Genomic DNA, 21092 nt, shown 5'->3' with positions numbered 1-21092 from the left:
CAACACTGAACTCCCTTCTCATCTGCCCCAACACTGAACCCCCCTGCTCATCAAGAACATCATACCAACACTCGGACATGATGGTGGTAGCGTGATGGTCTAGGGCTGCTTCGCAGCTTCAGGACCTGGATGACTATCATAATTGATGGAACCATGAATTCTGAGCTCTACCAGAAAATCCTAAAGGAGAATGTCCAGCCATCAGTTCGTGACCTCAAGCTCAAGTGAACTTGGGTTATGCAGCAGGACAATGATCCAAAACACAACAGCAAGTCCACAAAATGTAGGTTTTGGAATGGCCTAGTCAAAGCCCGGACTTAAATCCAATTGAGATGCTGTAGCATGAGCTTACACAGGCCGTTCATGCTGGTAAATCCTCCAATGTGGCTGAATTAAAACAATTCTGCAAAGAAGAGTGGGCCAAAATTGCACCACAGTAATGTGAAAGACTCATTGCCAGTTATCGCAAACGCTTGATTGCAGTTGTTGCTGCCAAGGATGGCACAACCAGTTATTAGGTTTAGGGGGCAATTATTTTTTTACATAAAGCCAGGCAGGTTTGGACAGCTTTTTTGCCTTAATAAATGAAGCCATCATTTAAAAACTGCATTTGTATTTACTCTGGTTATCTTTGTGTTTTATCTTTGTGTATGAAATTAGTTTGATGATCTGAGTCATTTAAGTGTGACAAATATGCAAAAAAATTAAAATCAGAAAGGGAGCAAATACTTTTTCACAGCACTGTATATGTAAATGTCAAACTCTTGAAGAAACATAAGACATACCAAAGGTGCGCAAAAGAGCTAATCTCAGCAATAAACTGTATTTGATTAGAAAGCTATACCAAACTAAGGCCGCGTACACACGGGCGGATTGTCTGCCCAACTAAGTTCGTCAGACAATCCGACAGACAGTCCGTTCAACTTTTGAATGAACGGACTTGACCACACACGATGAACAGACAGTCCGCTGAAAACTTGCGCGATGACGTGTACAGCACGTACGACGGGACTAGAAAAACGACGTCCAATACACTGCAATGCAACCTTCGGCCGTGTAAATCCTTTCTGAGCATGCGCCATACTTAGTCCATCCAACTTGCCTACACACGAGCGGACTGTCCGCTGAAACCAAGTTTGGACGGACAAAACCAAGTTTCAGCAGACAAAATTACGGAAATTCCGAAAGACAAAGTCCGTCAGACTGTCCGCTGAAAAAGTCCGCTGAAGCCCACACACGAGCGGATTGTCTGCCCAACTTAGTCCGCTGAACCGCGTTTCAGCGGACTAAGTTGGGCAGACAATCCGCCCGTGTGTACGCGGCCTAAGCTGATGAAAGGCCAGGATATTCAGGATTACATAAAACACACCATAGAAATGGTTTAACACCTGAGTAGTATAGCAGAAATAATAAAATATTTTCATGTCGTAGCTTTATTACTCAGTGGCTTACCAGAAAGTTATAAAAAAGCTTGTCACAGCACTTTATGCACATCCAGATGATGAATTTACATTGGAATATGTTAAGGGAAAGTGTATGGATGAATATAAGCATAAAACAGAAAGCATTAATAGTAACAGTACTTCTGTCGCAGAGTCTAATTTAAAGATGAAAAATATGAAACAGTAACATGAAACAAGAAACAAGTGAATGTTTTGTGTGCAAGAAACAAGGTAATTTAAAAGCAGATTGCGGAATCTGGAAAGCTTGAATGCAAAAACAAACTAAACTACAAAATGGCAAAAAGTGTGAAGGAAGACACTGATTTTGCTTCAGATAACGAATATGTTTTTCAATCTAAAATTCGCATCCTCATCTTTACAGGCATGGTGTGTTGATTCAGGAGCTATGAATCACATGACAAATTACAGAAATTTATTTATTCACCTTGACCAGATATAAAAAGAAAAATTTATCACAGCTAATGGGCACATAATGGAATGAGAAGGAATAGGAGATGTTTTTTTTTTTACTGTCCTATTTCCTAGAGTGTCACCAGAAAGATGCCTGTGAAAATGCCCTTTATGTCCATGCTCTTCAAATTAATATTTTTTCAGTGAAAAAGCTCACAAAACAAGGCTGACAGTTGTGCCATCACAAAAGGGGATTTTTTATTTGCAAAGGCTAAAATTACAGATAAACTGTATAAGCTGAACTGCAATGAGGTGGTTAATACTGCCAAGGAGGAAAAACATTCAAACTGCATTCACACATGGCACAGACGACTTGAGCACAGACGTCCTGACATAAAAACGAAGTGAGAATATGCACGTGGAATAAAAATTTGTTTATGTGATCAAACAATGAAATGCACCAGCTGTATAAATAGAAAAATAACAAGAAAAGCCTTTCCAAAACAGAGTAACAGCAGAGCTAAGAAGAAACCTCTGGACTTACTGTAATACATTCAGATCTTTGCTGTCCAATGGAAAAATTTACTCGAGGAAAGATGAGGAATTTTCTCACTTATAGATGATTACCCCAGGTATACTGCACTATACTACACTATATCTGTTACACAATAAAAGTAAATTACCAGAAAAACTTGAACAGTATTTGGCTCAAGTAAGCAACAAATTTGGAAAAAAAATAATGAGAGTACAGTACAGGTGATAACACATAGGCGATTCTCAGAAAGCATGGCATAATATTTCAAATTACTGTACCATACAACACAGAACAAAACGGGGTTGCAGAAAAATGAACCATACTATTTGTGAGGGGGGAAGAACCATTCTGTTTGATGCAGATATGCCAACTACACTGGGAGGAAGGCAATTATGACCGCATGCTATCTCCAAAATTGACTACCAGCAAAATCAAAGCAGAAAACTCCATTTGAACTGTGAAATGGAATGCTACAACCCCCCGATTTTGAACAATCTAAAAAGTTTTGGAAGCAAAGTCTATGTGCACATCCGAAAAGAAAAATTTACAAAATGAGATGCTTATGCAAAGGAAGGTATACTTGTGGGGTACAGTGAATATCAAAAAGTATACAGAATTCCACACCAAGACACAAACAAGGTAACCATAAGTAGATGTGTAATTTTCGATGAAAATTTCCTGAACTAACACAAACACTTCAAACTGAGGGAAATTCCACATCAGTGTCACATGAAGATAAGCAATAAAGTGTCACAGAAATAGAAATTAATGCAGACAGTTCAAACAATGTAAAAGAAGAAACCAGGCCACAAGTGGCTTCAATCATGAAATCCACCAGAAGCAATAAAGGTTATCCCAGGCAAACATCTGTCCTATGTTGCTCACGTAGCATTAACCCTTTCGCTGCCAGAGCTGTTTTTTGCACAGATGTTCAAAAAATAATTTTAGGCCTGAAGATTATACAAAACCCACAAATATTATATATTTTCTGAAAGCAGATACCCTAGAGAATAAAATAGTGGTAGTTGCAATTTTTTATGTCACACGATATTTCCGCAAAGGTCTAGGAAAAGCAAAATTTCAGTAAAAAACACACTAACGTGAATTTTAGGGTGAACAAATGCAATAAATTACCCAAATTCTTTATAAAATATAAAAGACGAGGTTGCACCAAGTAAATAGAAACCCAAAGTTAAATTTTTGTGCACATGTGAAGCAGCGCCAAATGTCAGTACCCTATATTTTCTATAGGCGATGCTTCAAAAGCCCCCTATAGGTATCAGTTTAGTGTTATGGAGGAGGTCTTATATTAGAATTATTGCTCTGACTCCAGCGTGCGTGACGATATGTAACGTGTATTGCAATCAAGGTCTAGGAAAAGCTAAATTTCAGTAAAAATCACACTAATGTGAATTTTAGGGTGAACAAACGCAATAAATTACCCAATTTTTTATAAAATATAAAAGACGAGGTTGCACCAAGTAAATAGATACCCAAAGTAAATTTTTTGTGCACCTGTGAAGCAGCGTCAAATGTCAGTACCCTAAATTTTCTATCGGCGATGCTTCAAAAGCCCCCTATAGGTATCAGTTTAGTGTTACGGAGGAGGTCTTATATTAGAATTATTGCTCTGACTGCAGCGTACGTGGCAATATGTAATGTGTATTTCAATCAACGTTTTCACGTGTAGGCAACCCCGAAGAATGAGTTAATGTTCGTGTATATGTGGGGGAGGGGGCCTCATAATCTTTTTTGGGGGATTTTATGTGTTTGGCAGTAACTTTATTTTTTTTGCAAAAAAAAACATATAGTTTTTTTTTACTTAACTTTTTTTTTCATCACATGGGGACAAACAGAGATGCGGTTTGAGCGCCAGTACCGGGGTGTGCGCAAGCAATTGGGTGACAGCGGAGCCATCAGCCACCGGATTGTGTGTAATACCCCCCACTGTTCAGTCCGTAAAATGTACGGACCTGAGGGAGAAAGGGTTAAAACCAGAGCCAGATTCATGGGATGAGATGCAAAGACTTATAACTACATCAGCCAGTAGAAGTTCCTGTTTATAAGTTTTTAGATGCATCTATGATTATACTCTATGTCTTTTTCCTGAATAAATAACATTTCGTGTTTCCTGTCTGCAGTTAAAGGAGAAGACCAATCAAAGCTCGTTTGGCTGTACTTCTCCTATGGATCACAGGAGTGCAGTTCATTTTTACATTCCTGTCACCCATTTTCAGCAGAGAGTTGGCTGAAGTCTGCTCTCTGCTGACTTCACAGAAATCCATCCAGGCACAATATCGTCCCGACAATGGGAGTCTGGATCCGCCCCTGCCCCCTCCACAGCTCAGTGCTCAAGTTAGCGAGGAGGATCCCAGAGTAGAGCTGCTGATTGACAGTCAGCAACTCTCTGCTTGGGGCGCTGTGAGACCCGAGCCATCGGCAGTGTTTAATTGCTCGGCTCTCCATGTAGAGACCCCAAGGGGACAGATGCGGAATACACCTAGGTAATTATGAAACTGAAAAAAATAAATCCCTTACTCCTCTTTTAAACATTAAAGCCCATGTGGACTGTATGACTATATACAGAATTTCTAACAGGAAGAGAGTGCACAGTGTATGGCAGCAGGCAGGGTTTACAGAAGAAGAGTGCACAGGCCATTATGGGGGGAATTATGTGCAGGGGAGGAGTTTGGATGAGTTTGGTAGGCATTATGGGAAGGGAAATACAGGTATGTGCAGGAGAGGAGTATGGAGACAATTATAGGGGTCGAGGGATAAATGCAGGGGAGTATTAAGGTTATGACAGTGGGGAGTATAGACTATTTTAGGACAGTGTAGGCAGAGAAGATGGTGTTAATAGTAGTGTACAATATGAAGATGGTGCGGAGGATGCCGAAACTAAAGTAGATGTCAGTGGAATTAAGGACAATGAATGCTGAAAAGCAGATGCCAAGACTTGATCAGGTAATTAGCAGGGGCTATCTTATGGAGTCCCGAAACAGTGGTGGTAGTGTTGGAGAATGGGACTGATTGTTGCTTGGGCTTGAATAAACCAGAAATGGAGAAGTGAAGCCAAGATTCCTATTGGACCCAAGTAAGTGGAGATGGGAGAGTAGTGCACACAAACAGGAGATTTAAGCAGGGTAACAAGCAGTGTTGGTCATCTTACTTTAAAAAAGTAATTAGTTACCATGAGGGGAAGAGTAATCAGTTAGATTACTCCTTAGCCTCTAAAGTAACTGCTTTAAGTAACTCTGTTTATTTTAACTGAGTTACTTACATCACTGGTAACAAATCATCCTGAAAGGGTAAAGCTGGGAACTGGATTCCAGGGAAGTACTGAGAAGATAGTGTACATGAGCTGAGGGTTGAGTAGCTATCACATATGCACAGAGGAATGGGCACTGAGAGGGTTAATGCATCTAAGCTACTGTTAATGAATGTTAATGTTTATATCCTGGAGAGAGGACACCTAGTAGTATTTATCACTGAAGATTTTATGCCCATGCTCTTGAAGCAGATCACATACACTGCTGACATTTCAATGAGGAAAGCACTCTTAAATGCTGGGGGCCATGGGGGGGGGGGGGGTTAACACTTCTGCTATGGTACCTGACCACTGAGAGGTAACGCACACTTCAGAATGGTCACTGCTGGGTTAAGGCTCACACTCTGCTATTGTAAATCTGGCTAGAGAGCTCTGTGCATTGGAGGGTCATAACTGCTGGTGCAGATACTAGGGGGTTCGGTGTGCTGGGGCTGACTGTGTGTCTGAGCTCAGTGAACAATTTCCATGTGGGAGACATGGACTTTGTTTAATATTCCATTTTCTTGGTGGGAGACTGAGAAGTATCTGGAAGTTCTATAATTAAGCCCCCTGAGAGCTGGAGTTCAGGATTGCTGAAGTCTTAGCCCTTGTACACACGGTCAGACATTCCGACCACAAAATCCGTCGTATTTTTTCCGACGGATTTTGTCCGAAACTGGTGTTGCATACACACCTTCGGACAAAGTTGTCGGAAAATACGATCGTTCGGAATGTGATGACGTTCGTTTGTTACGACGGGACTACGTTCAGGCTAGTAGCCAATAACTTCGGTCTTGTAATTTGAACTGAGCATGCGTGGCACTTTGTCCGATCGGAATTCTCTACAAAGGATCGGACAAAGTGCGATCGGATCATGTTGTTGGAAAATTTTATATCCAGCTCTCAAACTTTGTTGCTCAGACATTCACATGGTCGGATTATCCAACAACATGGTCCGATCGGATATTTTCTGTCGGAATTTCCGACCGTGTGTACAAGGGCTTAGGAGTGGCTTCCTACTTTGTGAGTAAGGCTGGCTCTAGATGTATAATTTTTCTTCAGATTCCTTCATCTACACAATCAAGGTGGATAGAAGAATCCTCTCTGCTGAGACATTGTATTCTGAAAGTAGGAACTCTCCACTGTCAGGATACACCGATCAACTCCTGCAGGACATTGGTTGCAGCCATTGATCAAAACTGTTTTCCAACAAGCCCGTAAACAGAAATCAATCATTAAATCGATTTCAGTCCCTGCTTAACCAGTTGAATTTCAATCCATCTATGGCAGCTTAACTTTAACCACTTCCCCTATATGAACATACCCTCTGATTTAGGTGGTTCTACCAGGGCCATGGCTGCAGCTGCAGTCATGAGCTTGGTATGTTTTTTTTCAGCAGCTGATGCTGAATAATACATTTTAAAACTGAGTGGCTAAATAGCCTCTATATCACTTCTAAATGCGGAGGAAGCCCCACCCCCACCCCCATTGGCTTCCTCTGCCTTCCCCCAATTTTCCAGGCCCCCACGGCTTACAATACAGATGAAGGAGGAACAAATGTTCACCAATCATGTCATGTTTATGGTCTATGAAACTGTAAGCAACGAGCATTTTGTTATTTCCAGTTTCAGTATGTTGTTTGCAAGCTGTGACCAGCTTGTGAAAGGATCTGATCAAACAAATCTTTGTTTGATCAGATGCTTCTGAGGGCAGAGGTCTAATAGACCCAGGCATGTACTGTCCATCGGGACTACCTGGAGTTTCCTGGTGGGCCCATGGCTCAGTGGGCCAGTTTCAGTGACAGGCAGTTTCAGTGAAAGCCGCCCCCTCCCCTCCTGAGTCCTGGCCACTGCCTCCTACACAAATACAGTCCTTGGCAGCTGCCAGCTTATGGGGGCAGGCTGGGCAGTGACTGATTCCAGTTATGGGGTGTACTTGGCCAGGGGGAGGAGGGACTGGCACCCCCATATAGTGGCAGTTGCGGACTTGGCTCACCTCTACTCTACTGGGCTCTGGCCGGGTGCGGTCTCAGATCCCCTCAGCTTGGCTGTGCTGGGGCGTAGGGTAAGCGGTCTCAGCTGTGCTCGTGGGTTGGGTGGACTCGAGCAGAGGGGGCAGTCTCAGCTCCCCTCGGCTTGGCTGTGCTTGGACGGGCACAGCTGTGCTTGGGTGGGCTGTGCTTGGACAGACTCGGCTGTGCTTGGGCGGGCTCAGCTGTGCTCAAATGGGCTATGCTCGGACAGGCTTGGCTGTGCTTGGATGGGCTCGGCTGTGTTTGTGTTGGCTGTGCTCGGACAGGCTTGGCTGTGCTTTGAACAGGCTCGGGTGGGCTGTGCTCAGACAGGCTCGGCTGTGCTTGGACGGGCTCAGCTGTGCTCGGGCAGGCTCAACTAGGCTTGGGTGGGCTCGACTAGGCTTGGGTGGTCTCGGATGGGCTGGGCTGGGGCGGGGGGGTGAGGCACAGTCGCAAATAAATTAGGACAATAACTGTCATGTTTTAGAATTAAGCTGTTCCCCACTGTGATTACAGTAAATGAGTGTCTGAAGACTTTTTTATTCCCTATGATGACCATGGGGGGTCATGTCTGCAGTCTCTGACCATCTCCTGTATTATGTCCGCAACCACTGAACATATCTGCAGCTTCTGATCATGTCCACAACCTCTGATCATGTCCGCAACCTCTGATCATGTCCGCAACCTCTGATCATCTCTTGTATCATGTTTGTAATCTCTGACCATCTCCTGTATTATGTCTGCAGTCTCTGAACTCTGAACAACTCCTGTAGTATGTCTGCAATCTCTGACCAACTCCTAAAGTGGAGCTCTAATAGGAAGAGGTGGAACCTAAGGAGGAAGCGGTGGAGTTTACAGATGATGGGGTTGATATTAAGAATGAAGGGGTGGGGCAAAATTAGATGGGGGTTCCTGGTTTTAGTCTTGCCTAGGGCAGCACAAAACCAAAATACACCACTGGCTGTACTGCCTATAAGAGAGATAAAGTAGAATGGCTAATGGCCAGTGAAAGGGGGCTTGGGTGGCCATCGGGGCTGGCTGGCGTGGGTTTGTCTGGCTGGTATGGGAGAGACCTGCCATTTACCCTGCCCATCACCTCACTTCATAGTGCACAACCCGGCTCAGTCTCAGCACCCCTACATTAATGAAAGGCAGCCAATGGCTGTGCAGCAATGCTGGTTTCTGAAATTCCAGCCAATGAGACTGTAGCAATGTTCCTGCATGAAGTTAGCCCTTCCACTTCACGTATTCACTTGCTTTTGTGCGTATTTGCAAAAAAAAGTGGGCTGGTCTGGATGAAGTCCAGGGCCGAATTTTTGTCCCAGTCCAGCCCTGAATAGACCTCAGATTTCATCATAAGGAGGATGTGTCATAAGGGATATTGTTCAATAAAGTTGATAAAAAAAATAAAGAGATAATGTAAAAAAATAAATAATAATAATAATAACAAAAAACAAATTAAAACTCCATTGTCCCCCCATGCTCAAACACAAATGTGAACACGTACAACGGTCTTGCCCACATATTTAAATGGCAATCTCACCACACATATCACCATGGACATCAGAGTGAGAACAATAATTCTAGCAACAGATCTCCTGTGTTAAGCCTCATACACACACAATCAGATTTTCCGACAATAATTGTGTGATGACAGGCTGTTGGCGGAAAATCCGTTTGTATGTTCCATCAGACAATTGTTGAATTTTCCACGGACAAATGTTGGATAGCAGGTTTTAAAATTTTCCATGGACAAATGTCTGTTTTGTTGGATTTTCTGAGCGTGTGTACACAAGTTCGTCAGACAAAAGTCCAAAGTACAAACATGCATGCTCGGAAGCAAGGACGAGCCAGAAGCGTTCGGTCTTGTAAACTAGCGTTGCTAATGGAGAATTAACATTCGCGACGTGGAAAATTATGAAATATCGAAATGCAGCGCACATTCTCTTCTTTAATGGGATAATAATGAAGCTGCTTTGCTGGTGATACTGATGGAGTTATTGCAAACACATTTTTATTTTTTTATTTTTTTTCCGGAAAGCCAAACCAGAGCAACTCTCAGTAAAGTTGTCTCTTAAGTTAGCATCTGCCACCCAGGGGGGAGAAAAAAAACAAAACCCATTATATAATATTTATCAAAAATTAAAAACTTACGTGAGAGATAAAGAAGTGTTATAAGGGTGCCCTCCAAAAAAGGTATGTTATTATAAATATACTAAAAAAAAAAGTGCTTATATGCCCCATACACATGGTCGGAAATTCAGATGAAAAAAGTCTGATCTGACTTTTTCCGATCGTGTGTAGAGAATTCCAACGCACAAAGTGCCACGCATGCTAAGAAAAAATTTGGAGACGGAAGCTATTGGCTACTGGCCTCTACATAGTCCCGTCGTACTTGTTTTATGTCACCTCGTTCCGAACGATTGGATTTTCAGACAACTTTGTGCGACCGTGTGTATGCAAGACAAGTTTCGGCCAAAATCCGTCTGAAAAAATCCGACGGATTTTGTGGTCAGAATGTCCGACCGTGTGTATGAGGTATAAGGCTGCAAAACAAATGACCAGTATCAAGCTCCCACAAAATACCCTGGGGTCACGGGGGCTACTAGGGATGTCCATCAATGTCTGCTTTGTCCCCTACCCCACCTGTTAAAGATGTGGGACAGGTTATTCATGAAACAAATTTTCAAAAAAAATAAAAGCCTCATGCATGTGTCCTGCTTCTTAATATAGGGGTCAACAATGCCAAGAGTTGGTGAAAGCAGGGGTGCGTCATCCAGAGGTAATTACGAAAATCATCTGGATTATTCTCCTGGAGCTCCCGCAGCAAAGGCATATGACATAATTGGTCACAATTAATAAAGCAACCAATTTATGGTCCAAGAATTCCTCCTCCTCCTGTTCCCGGACTGTACTTCGGTCAAAGCTATAACTCCAAGGCCAATAATAATTAACACATTATCTCCTTCGATTCCGCAACATTCCTGGTTGATGAGCTGCCATTCAGAAACAAACTGAAAAGCATGAAATGAAAAGCACGAACTGAAAAATGTGAAATGAAAAGCGCAAATCAACACTTACCAAATTTCTACTAACATGAAATCAGCAGCCCAAAGGGTGGTGCTAAAGTGCTGAAAAATCACATAGTACGTTAGTATGTTCATGTTTGTTGGCCGACAATTCCTTGCCGTTGTATGCAAGACAAAATCCAAGCACACAAGGTTTTTGTCTGCGGAAAATCCGATCATGTGTACGAGGCTTAACTCTAAACTGGTAACCTGTAAAGGTTTTTAAAGCTTTGCCTATGGAGATTTTTATGTACGGTAGTTTGCCGCCATTTCACAGGCGAGTGCAATTTTAAAGCGTGACATGTTAAGTATCTATTAACTTGGTGTAACGTTATCTGTTATATTTTGCCAAACAATGATGGTATTATATTGTGTTTGTGTGTACTAAAATTCATTAAAGGCTATTTTTTCCCAAAAATTTGTATTTGAAAACCCCAGCACAAATATCGTGTGACATAAAAATATTGCAGCGACCAACATATTTTTTTACCCCGGGTCTTTTCTTTCAGAAAATATACAATGTTTGGGGGTTCTAAGTAATAATCTAGTTTTAAAAAAAAGCATTGATTTTTACATGTACACTATATTGTCAAAAGTGTTGAAACGCCTGCCTTTACACACATATGAACTTTAGTGGCATCCCAGTCTTCGTATGTAGGGTTCAATATTGAGTTGGCCCACCCTTTGCCGCTATAACAGCTTCACCTCTTCTGGGAAGGCTGTCCACAAGGTTTAGGAGTATGTCTATGGGAATGTTTGACCATTCTTCCAGAAGAGCATTTGTGAGGTCAGGCACTCATATTGGATGAGAAGTCCTGGCTCGCAGTCTCCACTGCACTCCACAAGGTGTTCCATCAGGTTGAGGTCAGGACTCTGTGCAGAGCAGTCAAGTTGCTTCACCCCAAACTCGCTCATCCATGTCTTTATGGACCCTGCTTTGTGCACTGGTCCAAATCATTTGGTGGAGGGGGGATTATGGTGTGGGGTTGTTTTTCAGAGGTTGGGCTTGGCCCCTTAGTTTCAGTGAAGGGAACTCTTAAGGCGTCAGCATACCAAGACCTTTTGGACAATTTTATGCTCTCAACTTTGTGGGAACAGTTTGGAGATGACCCCTTCTTGTTCTAACATGACTGCACACCAGTGCACAAAGCAAGGTCCATAAAGACATGGATAAGCAAGTTTGTGGTGGAGGAACTTGACTGGCCTTCACAGAGTCCTGACCTCAACCCAATAGAACACATTTGGGATGAATTCGAGTGGAGACTGCAAGCCAGGCCCTCTCATCCAACATCAGTGCCTGACCCAACAAATGCACTTCTGGAAGAATTGACAAACATTTCGATAGACACACTCCTAAACCTTGTGGGCAGCCTTCCCAAAAGAATTGAAGCTGTTATAGCGGCAAAGGGCGGTCCAACTCAATATTTAACCCTGTGGAATAAGACGCCTTTAAAATTAATGTAAGTGTAAAGGCAAGTATCCCAATACTTTTGACAGAATAGGCTTGGCAGTGTCAGAATAGGCTTGGTAGGCATGCGATTAGAGGAGAAGCACAGTGTGTGTGCTGGGGTGGAATCTTAAAGGGGAAACCCAGTCTGTGTGCTGGAGATTGGATCTGACTGGAGAAAGATAATTCCGTGTTCTGCAGGTGTGATATCACTGAGAAAGGATGCAGAGGAGACTGATTTCAACAGTGGCAAAGTGAAATTGGAACTTAGACATTTTTGAGATTTTGAAGTACTTAAACTAGTTTTGATGCACTACTCAGTATCAAAATATCCATGACAATTGTTTAAAATATTGGTAGCCACACAGACATAACGATTTGCAAAGCTGGCTTTACCTAGTGTTTTTTTTTGTTAGTTTTTTTTAATTCAGAGCCCAGTGACAGATCCTGTAGTCATCATCACTAAGCAGTACTGATATCTGTGTTATAAAGTGGATGAATATATGCTTTTATACCCAACATCTGTCATATTTTGAGAAGACAAAGCCACATTGAATGACTGTAGCCAAAGAATTGAGAACACACCATGTTTTCACTCATACATCTTCTTGTTTTAGAATGAGGTCGAGCTGGGAGAGCTGCTTCTGTCTCTTAATTACCTGCCAAGTGCTGGAAGATTGAATGTGGATATTATCAGAGCAAAACAACTTCTTCAGACTGATATGAGCCAGGGATCTGGTAAGCCTTGTTTCTTGATTTCTAAAGCTGAGAGTTTTATTTCAGAACCAGCTGCAGAAAGGCTTTAAAAATATCTGAATTTTGCTTTTACAAAATGTTATTGCAAAGAACATTTGGCAGGAGCAAAAGTGTAGAGAAATAGTTATATTTTAAAATGTAATAGGGTTTTCGGTACCATAGGTTAGTAATAAAGTTTGTTGCAGGTGTTGCCCATAAAAAAGTAATTTGTGGAGAGGGAAAACATTTTCAGCCTCCAGATAGTTCTAAGTGGAGGTCAAAATGATGTTAAGATGGTAGCAGGCTGTTGGGCATAGGTATTGTAAATGGTTGCTCTAAAGAAGAGGAAGAGAAAGCACATTATAGGAACTAGAGAGGAGAAAAGAGGAGGTGGGAAGAGCACAAGAAGGAGGTGAGGTGAAGGGGGTTTGAGTGGAGCATTGGAGAAGGGGGTATCCACTTCATGGCTGCTTAAAGCGGTAGTAAACCCAGTTTCAAAAAACACTTACATTCCCGGCATTCTGGAAATGCTAACTTTCACATTGGTTGTGCTCTCAACCAAACTTTCAAACCATCCAATGGCTGGTTTCATAACTGATCACATGTGCAGCATTATGGCAGTTGAAGAATCATTAGAGGCCAAGATGGCAGCTTCCTTGACTGAAAACTATAGAAGGGTTTACTTCCACTTTATTAAGGAGAGACCTTGCACGCTAATATTTCCTTCCAAATAGCTTATGCCACGTACACGTGATCAGAATTTTGGTCGGAAAAAGCTCTGATGGTTTTCCTGACGGAATTCCAATGGGATTTTGCTCAAGCTGTCTTGCATACACATGGTCACACCAAAATCCGACCGTCAAGAACGCGGTGACGCACAACACGTACGATGGGACTGGAAAAAGGAAGTTCAATAGCCAGTAGCTAATAGCTTCCGTCTCGTAGTTGAATCTGAGCATGCGTGAGTTTTTGCGTGTCGGAATTGCATATACACGATCTGAATTTCCGATAGAAACTTTTTCCATCAGAAAAATTGAGAACCTGCTCTCAATCTTTTGCTGGCGGAAATTCGGCCAGCAAAATTCTGATGGAGCCTACACACGGTCGCATTTTCCAACGAAAAGCTCTCATCTGTCTTTTGCTCACTGAAATTCCGACCGTGTGTACGTGGCATTAGAGGATATTTGTCATTAGGACAACTGAAATCAATCTGTGGTTGCCATATCTGCAAAAGACTTCATATTTGTCTAAGCCCTTGTACACGCGGTCGGAGAATCCGTCGGAATGTGTCCTATCGGACCGTGTTGTCGGATAATCCGACTGTGTGTGGTATGCATCGGACTGTTTCCGCCGGACTATCCGTCGGACCCAATTTTCCAACTTGTTGGAAATATTTTCCGACAAACTGGTCCGATCGGACATACTCCGATCATGTGTAGAGACTTTTGATCGGACAAAGTGCCACGCATGCTCAGATCAAATTCCTACACCAAAGCTATTGGCTACTAGCGTGAACGTAGTCCCGTCGTAACGAAATAACGTCATCACGTTCTGAACGATCGGATTTTCCGACAACTTGGTCCGACCGTGTGTATGCAACAGCTTCGGGCACAATCCGTCGGACAAAATCCGTCAGCCAAAATCCAACGGATTTGGTTGGCAGAATGTCCGACCGTGTGTACAGGGGCTAAGAAGATAGCAGCGAGTTTCTTATTAATGAAGGTGACAGCAATCCTCTGTTTCACTTCCTTCTCTTCCTGAAATTAAAGTATGACTAGTTTTCATAATCTGGAAGCTGCCTCTCCAGACCTATCAGGCTTTTGTAAAAACTTCCTTCATCTGAATACACATGCAATTCTAAAAGTCACCAGTGACTCTTTGGGTATGTTATTCTGGAGTCCATGATCTTTAGTTGCATTAAAAATAAATGAGCAGGTTAATGCCCCCTTTAGGACATTGTCTGGTATCTCAAGTAGTAGAGTGTCCCAAAGATTCATTCTAAGATTGTAATTCAGAAAAGTTCTAAAACACGGTGAGACTTTACCCATAGTTGCTGGGCTATTGGACATGTTCACCAAACCTAAACCACTGTGTCAGTTTTGGCAGAGCCTCTAAAGAGAATAGAATGGTAGGATGAAAGGTTGGGTTGGATTATATGTCATATCACAGGGGAATTTGGGTGTGTGGGTCGAGATGTAAATGCATGTTTAGCAAGGTATTGGAACTCCACAGCACTATGTACATAGTACATCGTACATAGTATTAAATGTAACGAAAATCGTCATTGCCAGTAATAACATTGCTGAAGTCATTAAACACACCATCATATGGAGGTGGAAAATGTAAAATGGAGTGCAATAGGCAAGGTCTGGGATGGAAATTTGGTGTAAAACATTTAACTGGCCAATGCAGCAGAACTGATTTTTTCAGAGATTGATAGAAGGGGGCTGGAGGCAGAAGAATAAAAAAGTTTGTAATTTAAAGATTTTATATGGTCAATTTGACCACAAATATCCTAAAATAGGGATGAGCTTCGAGTTTGAGTTGAACTCATGTTCGACTCGAACATTGTTCACCTGTTCATTGAACAGTGAACAATTTGGGGTGTTCGCGGCATTTCGAAATGCCGCGGAACACCCTGTAAAAGTCTATGGGAGAAATCTAAAGTGCTAATTCTAAAGGCTTAAATGCAAGTTATTGTCATAAAAATTGCTTGGGGACCTGGGTCCTGTATCAATGCAAAAAAAAACTTTTAAAAACTGCCTTTTTTTCGGAAGCAGTGATTTTAATAATGCTTAAAGTGAAACAATAAAAGTGTAATATTCCTTTAAAATTCGTACCTGGGGGGTGTGTATAGTATGCCTGTAAAGGGGCACATGTTTCCCGTGCTTAGAACTGTCCCTACACAAAGTGTCATTTCTGCAGGAAAAAAAGTAATTTAATAGCACTCGTGGCTATAATGAATTGTCGGCTCCCTGCAATACAGAGAACAGTCATTGAAAGTCATTGATAAAAAAAAAAAAAAAAAGCGTGGGGTTCCCCCCAAATTCAATTACCAGGCCCTTCAGGTCTGGTATGGATATTAAGGGGGTTACACTTTCTTTGTGAAATGGTAGGGGTACTTTTGTACCCCCTTACCACTTCACACGGGGGGGCCGGGATCTGGTGGTCTCCTTGTTAAAGCGGGCTTCCAGATTCTGATAAGCCCCCCGCCCGCAGACCCCCACAACCACCGGCCAGGGTTGTGGGGATGAAGCCCTTGTCCCCACCAACATGGGGACATGGTGCTTTGAGGGGTCACAGACCTCCAAAGCATCCTCCCAACGTTTCATAGTTTCATAGTTAGTAAGGTTGAATAAAGACACCAGTCCATCCAGTTCAATCTGAGTGAGTGTCTACAATTATCCCTATCCCTGTACAGTACATTGCACACTCACATCGGTCCCTACCCTCAAGGAGCCCCCATGTTGAGGGCATGTGGCCTGGTATGGCTTGGGGGGGCTCTCTCTCGTCCCCCCTCTTTTCCTGCGGCCTGCCAGGTTGCGTGCTCGGATAAAGGGTATAGTATGGATTTTTGGGGGAAACCCAATTTTTTTTATTTGACGCGGGGTTCCCCTTAATATCCATACCAGACCTGAAGGGCCTGGTAATTGAATTTGGGGGGAACCCCACGCTTTTTTTTATATCAATGACTTTCAATGACTGTTCTCTGTATTACGGGGAGCCGACAATTCATTATGCCGCGAGTGCTTTTAAATTACTTTTTTTCCTGCAGAAATTACACTTTGTGCAGGGACAGTTCTAAGCACGGGAAACATGCGCCCCTTTACAGGCATACTATACACACCCCCCAGGTATGAAATTTAAAGGAATATTACACTTTTATTGTTTCACTTTAAGTATTATTAAAACCACTGCTCCTGAAAAAACTGACGTTTTTAAAACTTTTTTTTGCATTGATACATGTCCCCTGGGGCAGGACCCAGGTCCCCAAACACTTTTTATGACAATAACTTGCATATTAGCCTTTAAAATTAGCGCTTTTGATTTTGAATGTTTGAGTCCCATAGACTTTAAAGAGGAAGTAAACCCTGATGGGTTTACTTCCTCTTTTTTTCCCTGCAAAGGTAAAGCATAATGGACTACTATGCATCGCATAGTAGCTCATTATGTGTCACTTACCTGACACAGGAGCCAGCGAAGTCGCCGCTGTCCCCTATAGTCCGCCGCATCCATGTTGCTGGTGGCGTCTCGCAGCTCCGACGAATCACAGCGGCGCAACCGCGATGACGTCACTCCCGCGCATGCGCACGGGAGTCGCGTCTCGCAGCTCCGCCGCTGCCATACGGCGAAGCCGCAATGACGTCACTCCCGCGCATGCGCACGGGAGTCGACAAATTAGGCAAATCCATTCTTGGATTTGCCGCATTTAGTGCGCCTGCGCGCCGCTGTCTACGGCGCATGCGCCGTAGACAGCGGTGCCCATTTTCGGGCAAATATCTCCTAAACCATATAGGTTTAGGAGATATTGCTTGGACCTACAGGTAAGCCTTAATCTAGGCTTACCTATAGGTCCAAGTTGTTTGGAAGGGTTTACTTCCTCTTTAATAGGGTTCTAAAATTCACACAAAGTTTACGTTGGTTCGCATGTTCTGGTGCGAACCGAACCGGGGGGTGTTCGGCTCATCCTTATCCTTAAATCTCTAGGAGTCTCCATAGAAAAAAAGTACAGTCTAGGTGACACCATTGCATGACAAAAAGACAAGCTCTTTTACAACTGGTGCAATAATGGATAGCAATAGAATCTAAAAGGGGTGTCCTTCTGAAGTTTTATTCAAAGTAAAATCTGGAGATTTTACAGTAAGTGTCTCATTAGCTCTATAAAAAAATGTTTTCAAGCGCATTATTATTGTGGTGAATGAGGCACATCATACAGTATCTCACAAAAGTGAGTACACCCCTCACATTTTTGTAAATATTTTGTTATATCTTTTTCATGTGACAATGCTGAAGAAATTACTTTTTGCTACAATGTAAAGAAGTGAGTGTGCAGTTTTTATAAGAGTGTAAATGTGCTGTCCCCTCAAAATAACTCAACGCACAAGTATTAATGTCTAAACTGCTGGAAACAAAAGTGAGTACACCACCTAAATGAAAATGTCCAAATTGAGCCCATTAGCCATTTTCCCTCCCAGCGTCATGTGACTCGTTCGTGTTACAAGGTCTCAGGTGTGAATGGGGAGCAGATGTGTTAAATTTGGTATTATCGCTCTCATGCTTTCATACTGGTCACTGGAAGTTTGACATGGCACCTCATGGCAAAGAACTTTCTGAGGATCTGAAAAAAAGAATTGGACTCCCCATGGTTGACCAAAGAAGTTGAGTGCACATGCTCAGCGTCATATCTAGAGGTTGTCTTTGAGAAATAGACATATGAGTGCTGCCAGCATTGCTACAGAGGTTGAAGGGGTGGGGGTCAGCCTGTCAGTGCTCAGACCATACACTGAACACTGCATCAAATTGGTCTACATAGCTGTCACCCCAGAAGGAAGCCTCTTCTAAACATGATGCACAAGAAAGCCCACAAACAGCTTGCTGAAGACAAGCAGACTAAGGACATGGATTACTGGAATCATGTCCTGTGGTCTAATGAAACCAAGTTAAACTTATATGGTTCAGATGGCGTCAAGCGTGAGAAGTACAAAGACAAGTGTGTCTTGCCTACAGTCAAGCATGGTGGTGGGATGGTCTGGGGCTGCACGAGTGCTGCTGGCACTGAGAAGGTAAAGTTCATAAAGGGAACCATGAATGCCAACATTTACTGTGACATACTGAAGCAGAGCATCATGATCCCCTCCCTTTAGAGACTGGGCCGCATGGCAGTAATCCAGCATGATAACGACCCCAAACACACCTCCAAGACAACCACTGCTTTGCTAAAGAAGCTGAGGGTAAAGGTGATGGACTGGCCATCCAGACCTAAACCCTGTTGAGTATCTGTGGGGCATCCTAAACAAAAGGTGGAGGAGCGCAAGGTCTCTAACATCCACCAGTTTCGTGATGTCGTCATGGAGGAGTGGAAGAGAACTCCTGTGGCAACCTGTGAAGTTCTGGTGAACTCCATGCCCAAGAAAGTTAAAGCAGTGCTGGAAAATAATAGTGGCCACACAAAATATTGACACTTTGGGCCCAATTTGGAAATTTTTACTTGGTGGTGTACTCACTTTTGTTTCCAGCGGTTTAGACAATAATGGCTGTGTGTTGAGTTATTTAGAGGGGGCAGAAAATTTACACTGTTATACAAGCTGTACACTCACTACTTTACATTGTGGCAAAGTGTCATTTATTCAGTGTTGTCACATGAAAAGATATAATAAAATATTTACAAAAATGTGAGGGGTGTACTCACTTTTGTGAGATACTGTATATGCATTTCAGTTACGGAATGTAGTTTTGGGCTTCTTTTGTTAGGTGTGCTTGTCACATCTGTTGTTAATATGTTAATATGAAATTAATATCATAATTAATACTATTTAATCTATTTATTTTAGATCCTTTTGTGAAGATTCAGTTAGTTCACGGGTTAAAGTTAGTGAAAACCAAAAAGACATGTTTCATGAGAGGAACCATTGATCCTTTCTACAATGAGTCCTTCAGCTTCAAAGTTCCACAAGAAGAGCTGGAGAATGCCAGCTTGGTATTTACAGGTGAGTAAGATAGCTTGGTATTCCTTATAACTGAAAACTGTCAGTAAAGTAGAACTATGGCTATGGAAAAAAATATGTTGTATAGCATGAAAGTATAGATAAATGTGCTACTTTGGTTCCCTGTCTGCCGACCTGTAAGGTCACCTAATTACATGTTAATTCTGCCACCCAAGGCTTCATACTCTTGCTATTCCACTGCTTTTCAATTCAGGGGAGCATTTGCAGGATGGGAACATAATAGAGGACCTAGCCATCAACATTGTCACGTTGATTCTCTAGATTGTCAATCACTGTCTGCCCTTTTTTTCTAGGATTTTTTAAAAACTTGCTATGCACAGAGCATATTACCAAAGGTACGTATTGTAAGGAAAAACATTCCAATGCAACAGCATGCACTTATGAAAATCACAAATGTATACTTCCTACAGTACTTCTAAGCTCCTAAATGAAAAATTATATTTATAGATGAACTGTAATTTTTTCTCGGGTCATAAAGCCGGTTCTGCCTGTTCCCTCGATTCAAGGACTCTCCTTCACACGGTGACATGCCTAGCTCTCTCCTAGATTTGTGAGTGCAATAATTACTGCTTTTAACCACTTCACTGAATAAAGATATGCTACACTATGTGGTTGTTTGTCCCTCCTCTCTTCTTTTGTCTCATAAAGAAAGAGAAAGTGAGTGTTTTTAGCAGTATAGGCATGTGTCTAATAATTGACGTATAATGGGACAAGCTTACAATGGACATTCTGGTAAAGATTAATTTAGAAAATTGTGATGTGTGATAGAAGCATTTTGTCAGTGTAGCGCTACTCCCTAGATTTTTGGTTCCCTCTATTCCTGTACAGTCAGGCAGCATGCATTTACCAATTTCCTTACTGTCAGCAACCATGAATCAGACTGAGAGAGAAATGCAGTAAAAATCACACCTTTTAATATAATGGTAAAAATAGTACAGATCATAAAACATGGTCAAAACATAAGCCAGGGATCGGTAAGCAAAGCAGGTAGTCAGACAGGCCAGTAATTGGGAAACCAGAGATCAGCGTAGTCAGAAGAACAGGATCAGGAACCAGAGGGGATGTCAGCAGGGCAAAGTATTTCATAGGAACACAGCAGAAAATATCCAGATATGTTGACCAAGGTAAAGACAGGAAAGGAATGAAAAAGGCAGTTTAACCACTTACAGACCGCCCGCCGTCGTTATATGTCAGTAATTTGAAAAGGAATATCGTTGTTATGGCAGCAGATAGATGCCATTACCCCAGTATCCTCTTCTTCAGCGGGCGGCCGGTTCAAGAGTACAGCAAGAGCAATAATTCTAGCCCTAGACCCCCTCTGTCACTCAAAACATGCAACCTGTAGAAATTTTAAGCTTCGCCTATGGAGATTTTTAAGGGTAAAAGTTTGTCGCCATTTCACGAGCAG

The 21092-nt window shown here is 42.3% G+C and overlaps 1 protein-coding gene across 3 annotated transcripts in view; it reads left to right on the top strand.

Annotated features, from left to right (window-relative positions):
• The window catches only part of SYT17 (synaptotagmin 17), a 310050-nt gene that overhangs the window by 163945 nt on the left and 125013 nt on the right, over positions 1–21092 (top strand). For all 3 annotated transcript variants that reach the window (XM_077448940.1, XM_077448941.1, XM_077448942.1), the window contains exons 6-7: positions 12842–12962; positions 19511–19666. In XM_077448940.1, coding sequence (XP_077305066.1) covers positions 12842–12962; positions 19511–19666 — 277 coding nt within the window. The remainder of the gene's footprint in view (positions 1–12841; positions 12963–19510; positions 19667–21092) is intronic.

The sequence above is a fragment of the Lithobates pipiens genome, unplaced genomic scaffold, assembly GCF_037356315.1.
Source record: "Lithobates pipiens isolate NorthernLeopardFrog02 unplaced genomic scaffold, aLitPip1_a1.2 Scaffold_22, whole genome shotgun sequence".
Lineage (NCBI taxonomy): Eukaryota > Metazoa > Chordata > Amphibia > Anura > Ranidae > Lithobates > Lithobates pipiens.
The sequence above is the reverse complement of the archived record's forward strand: the minus strand, read 5'-3'. Positions and strand labels throughout refer to the sequence as shown.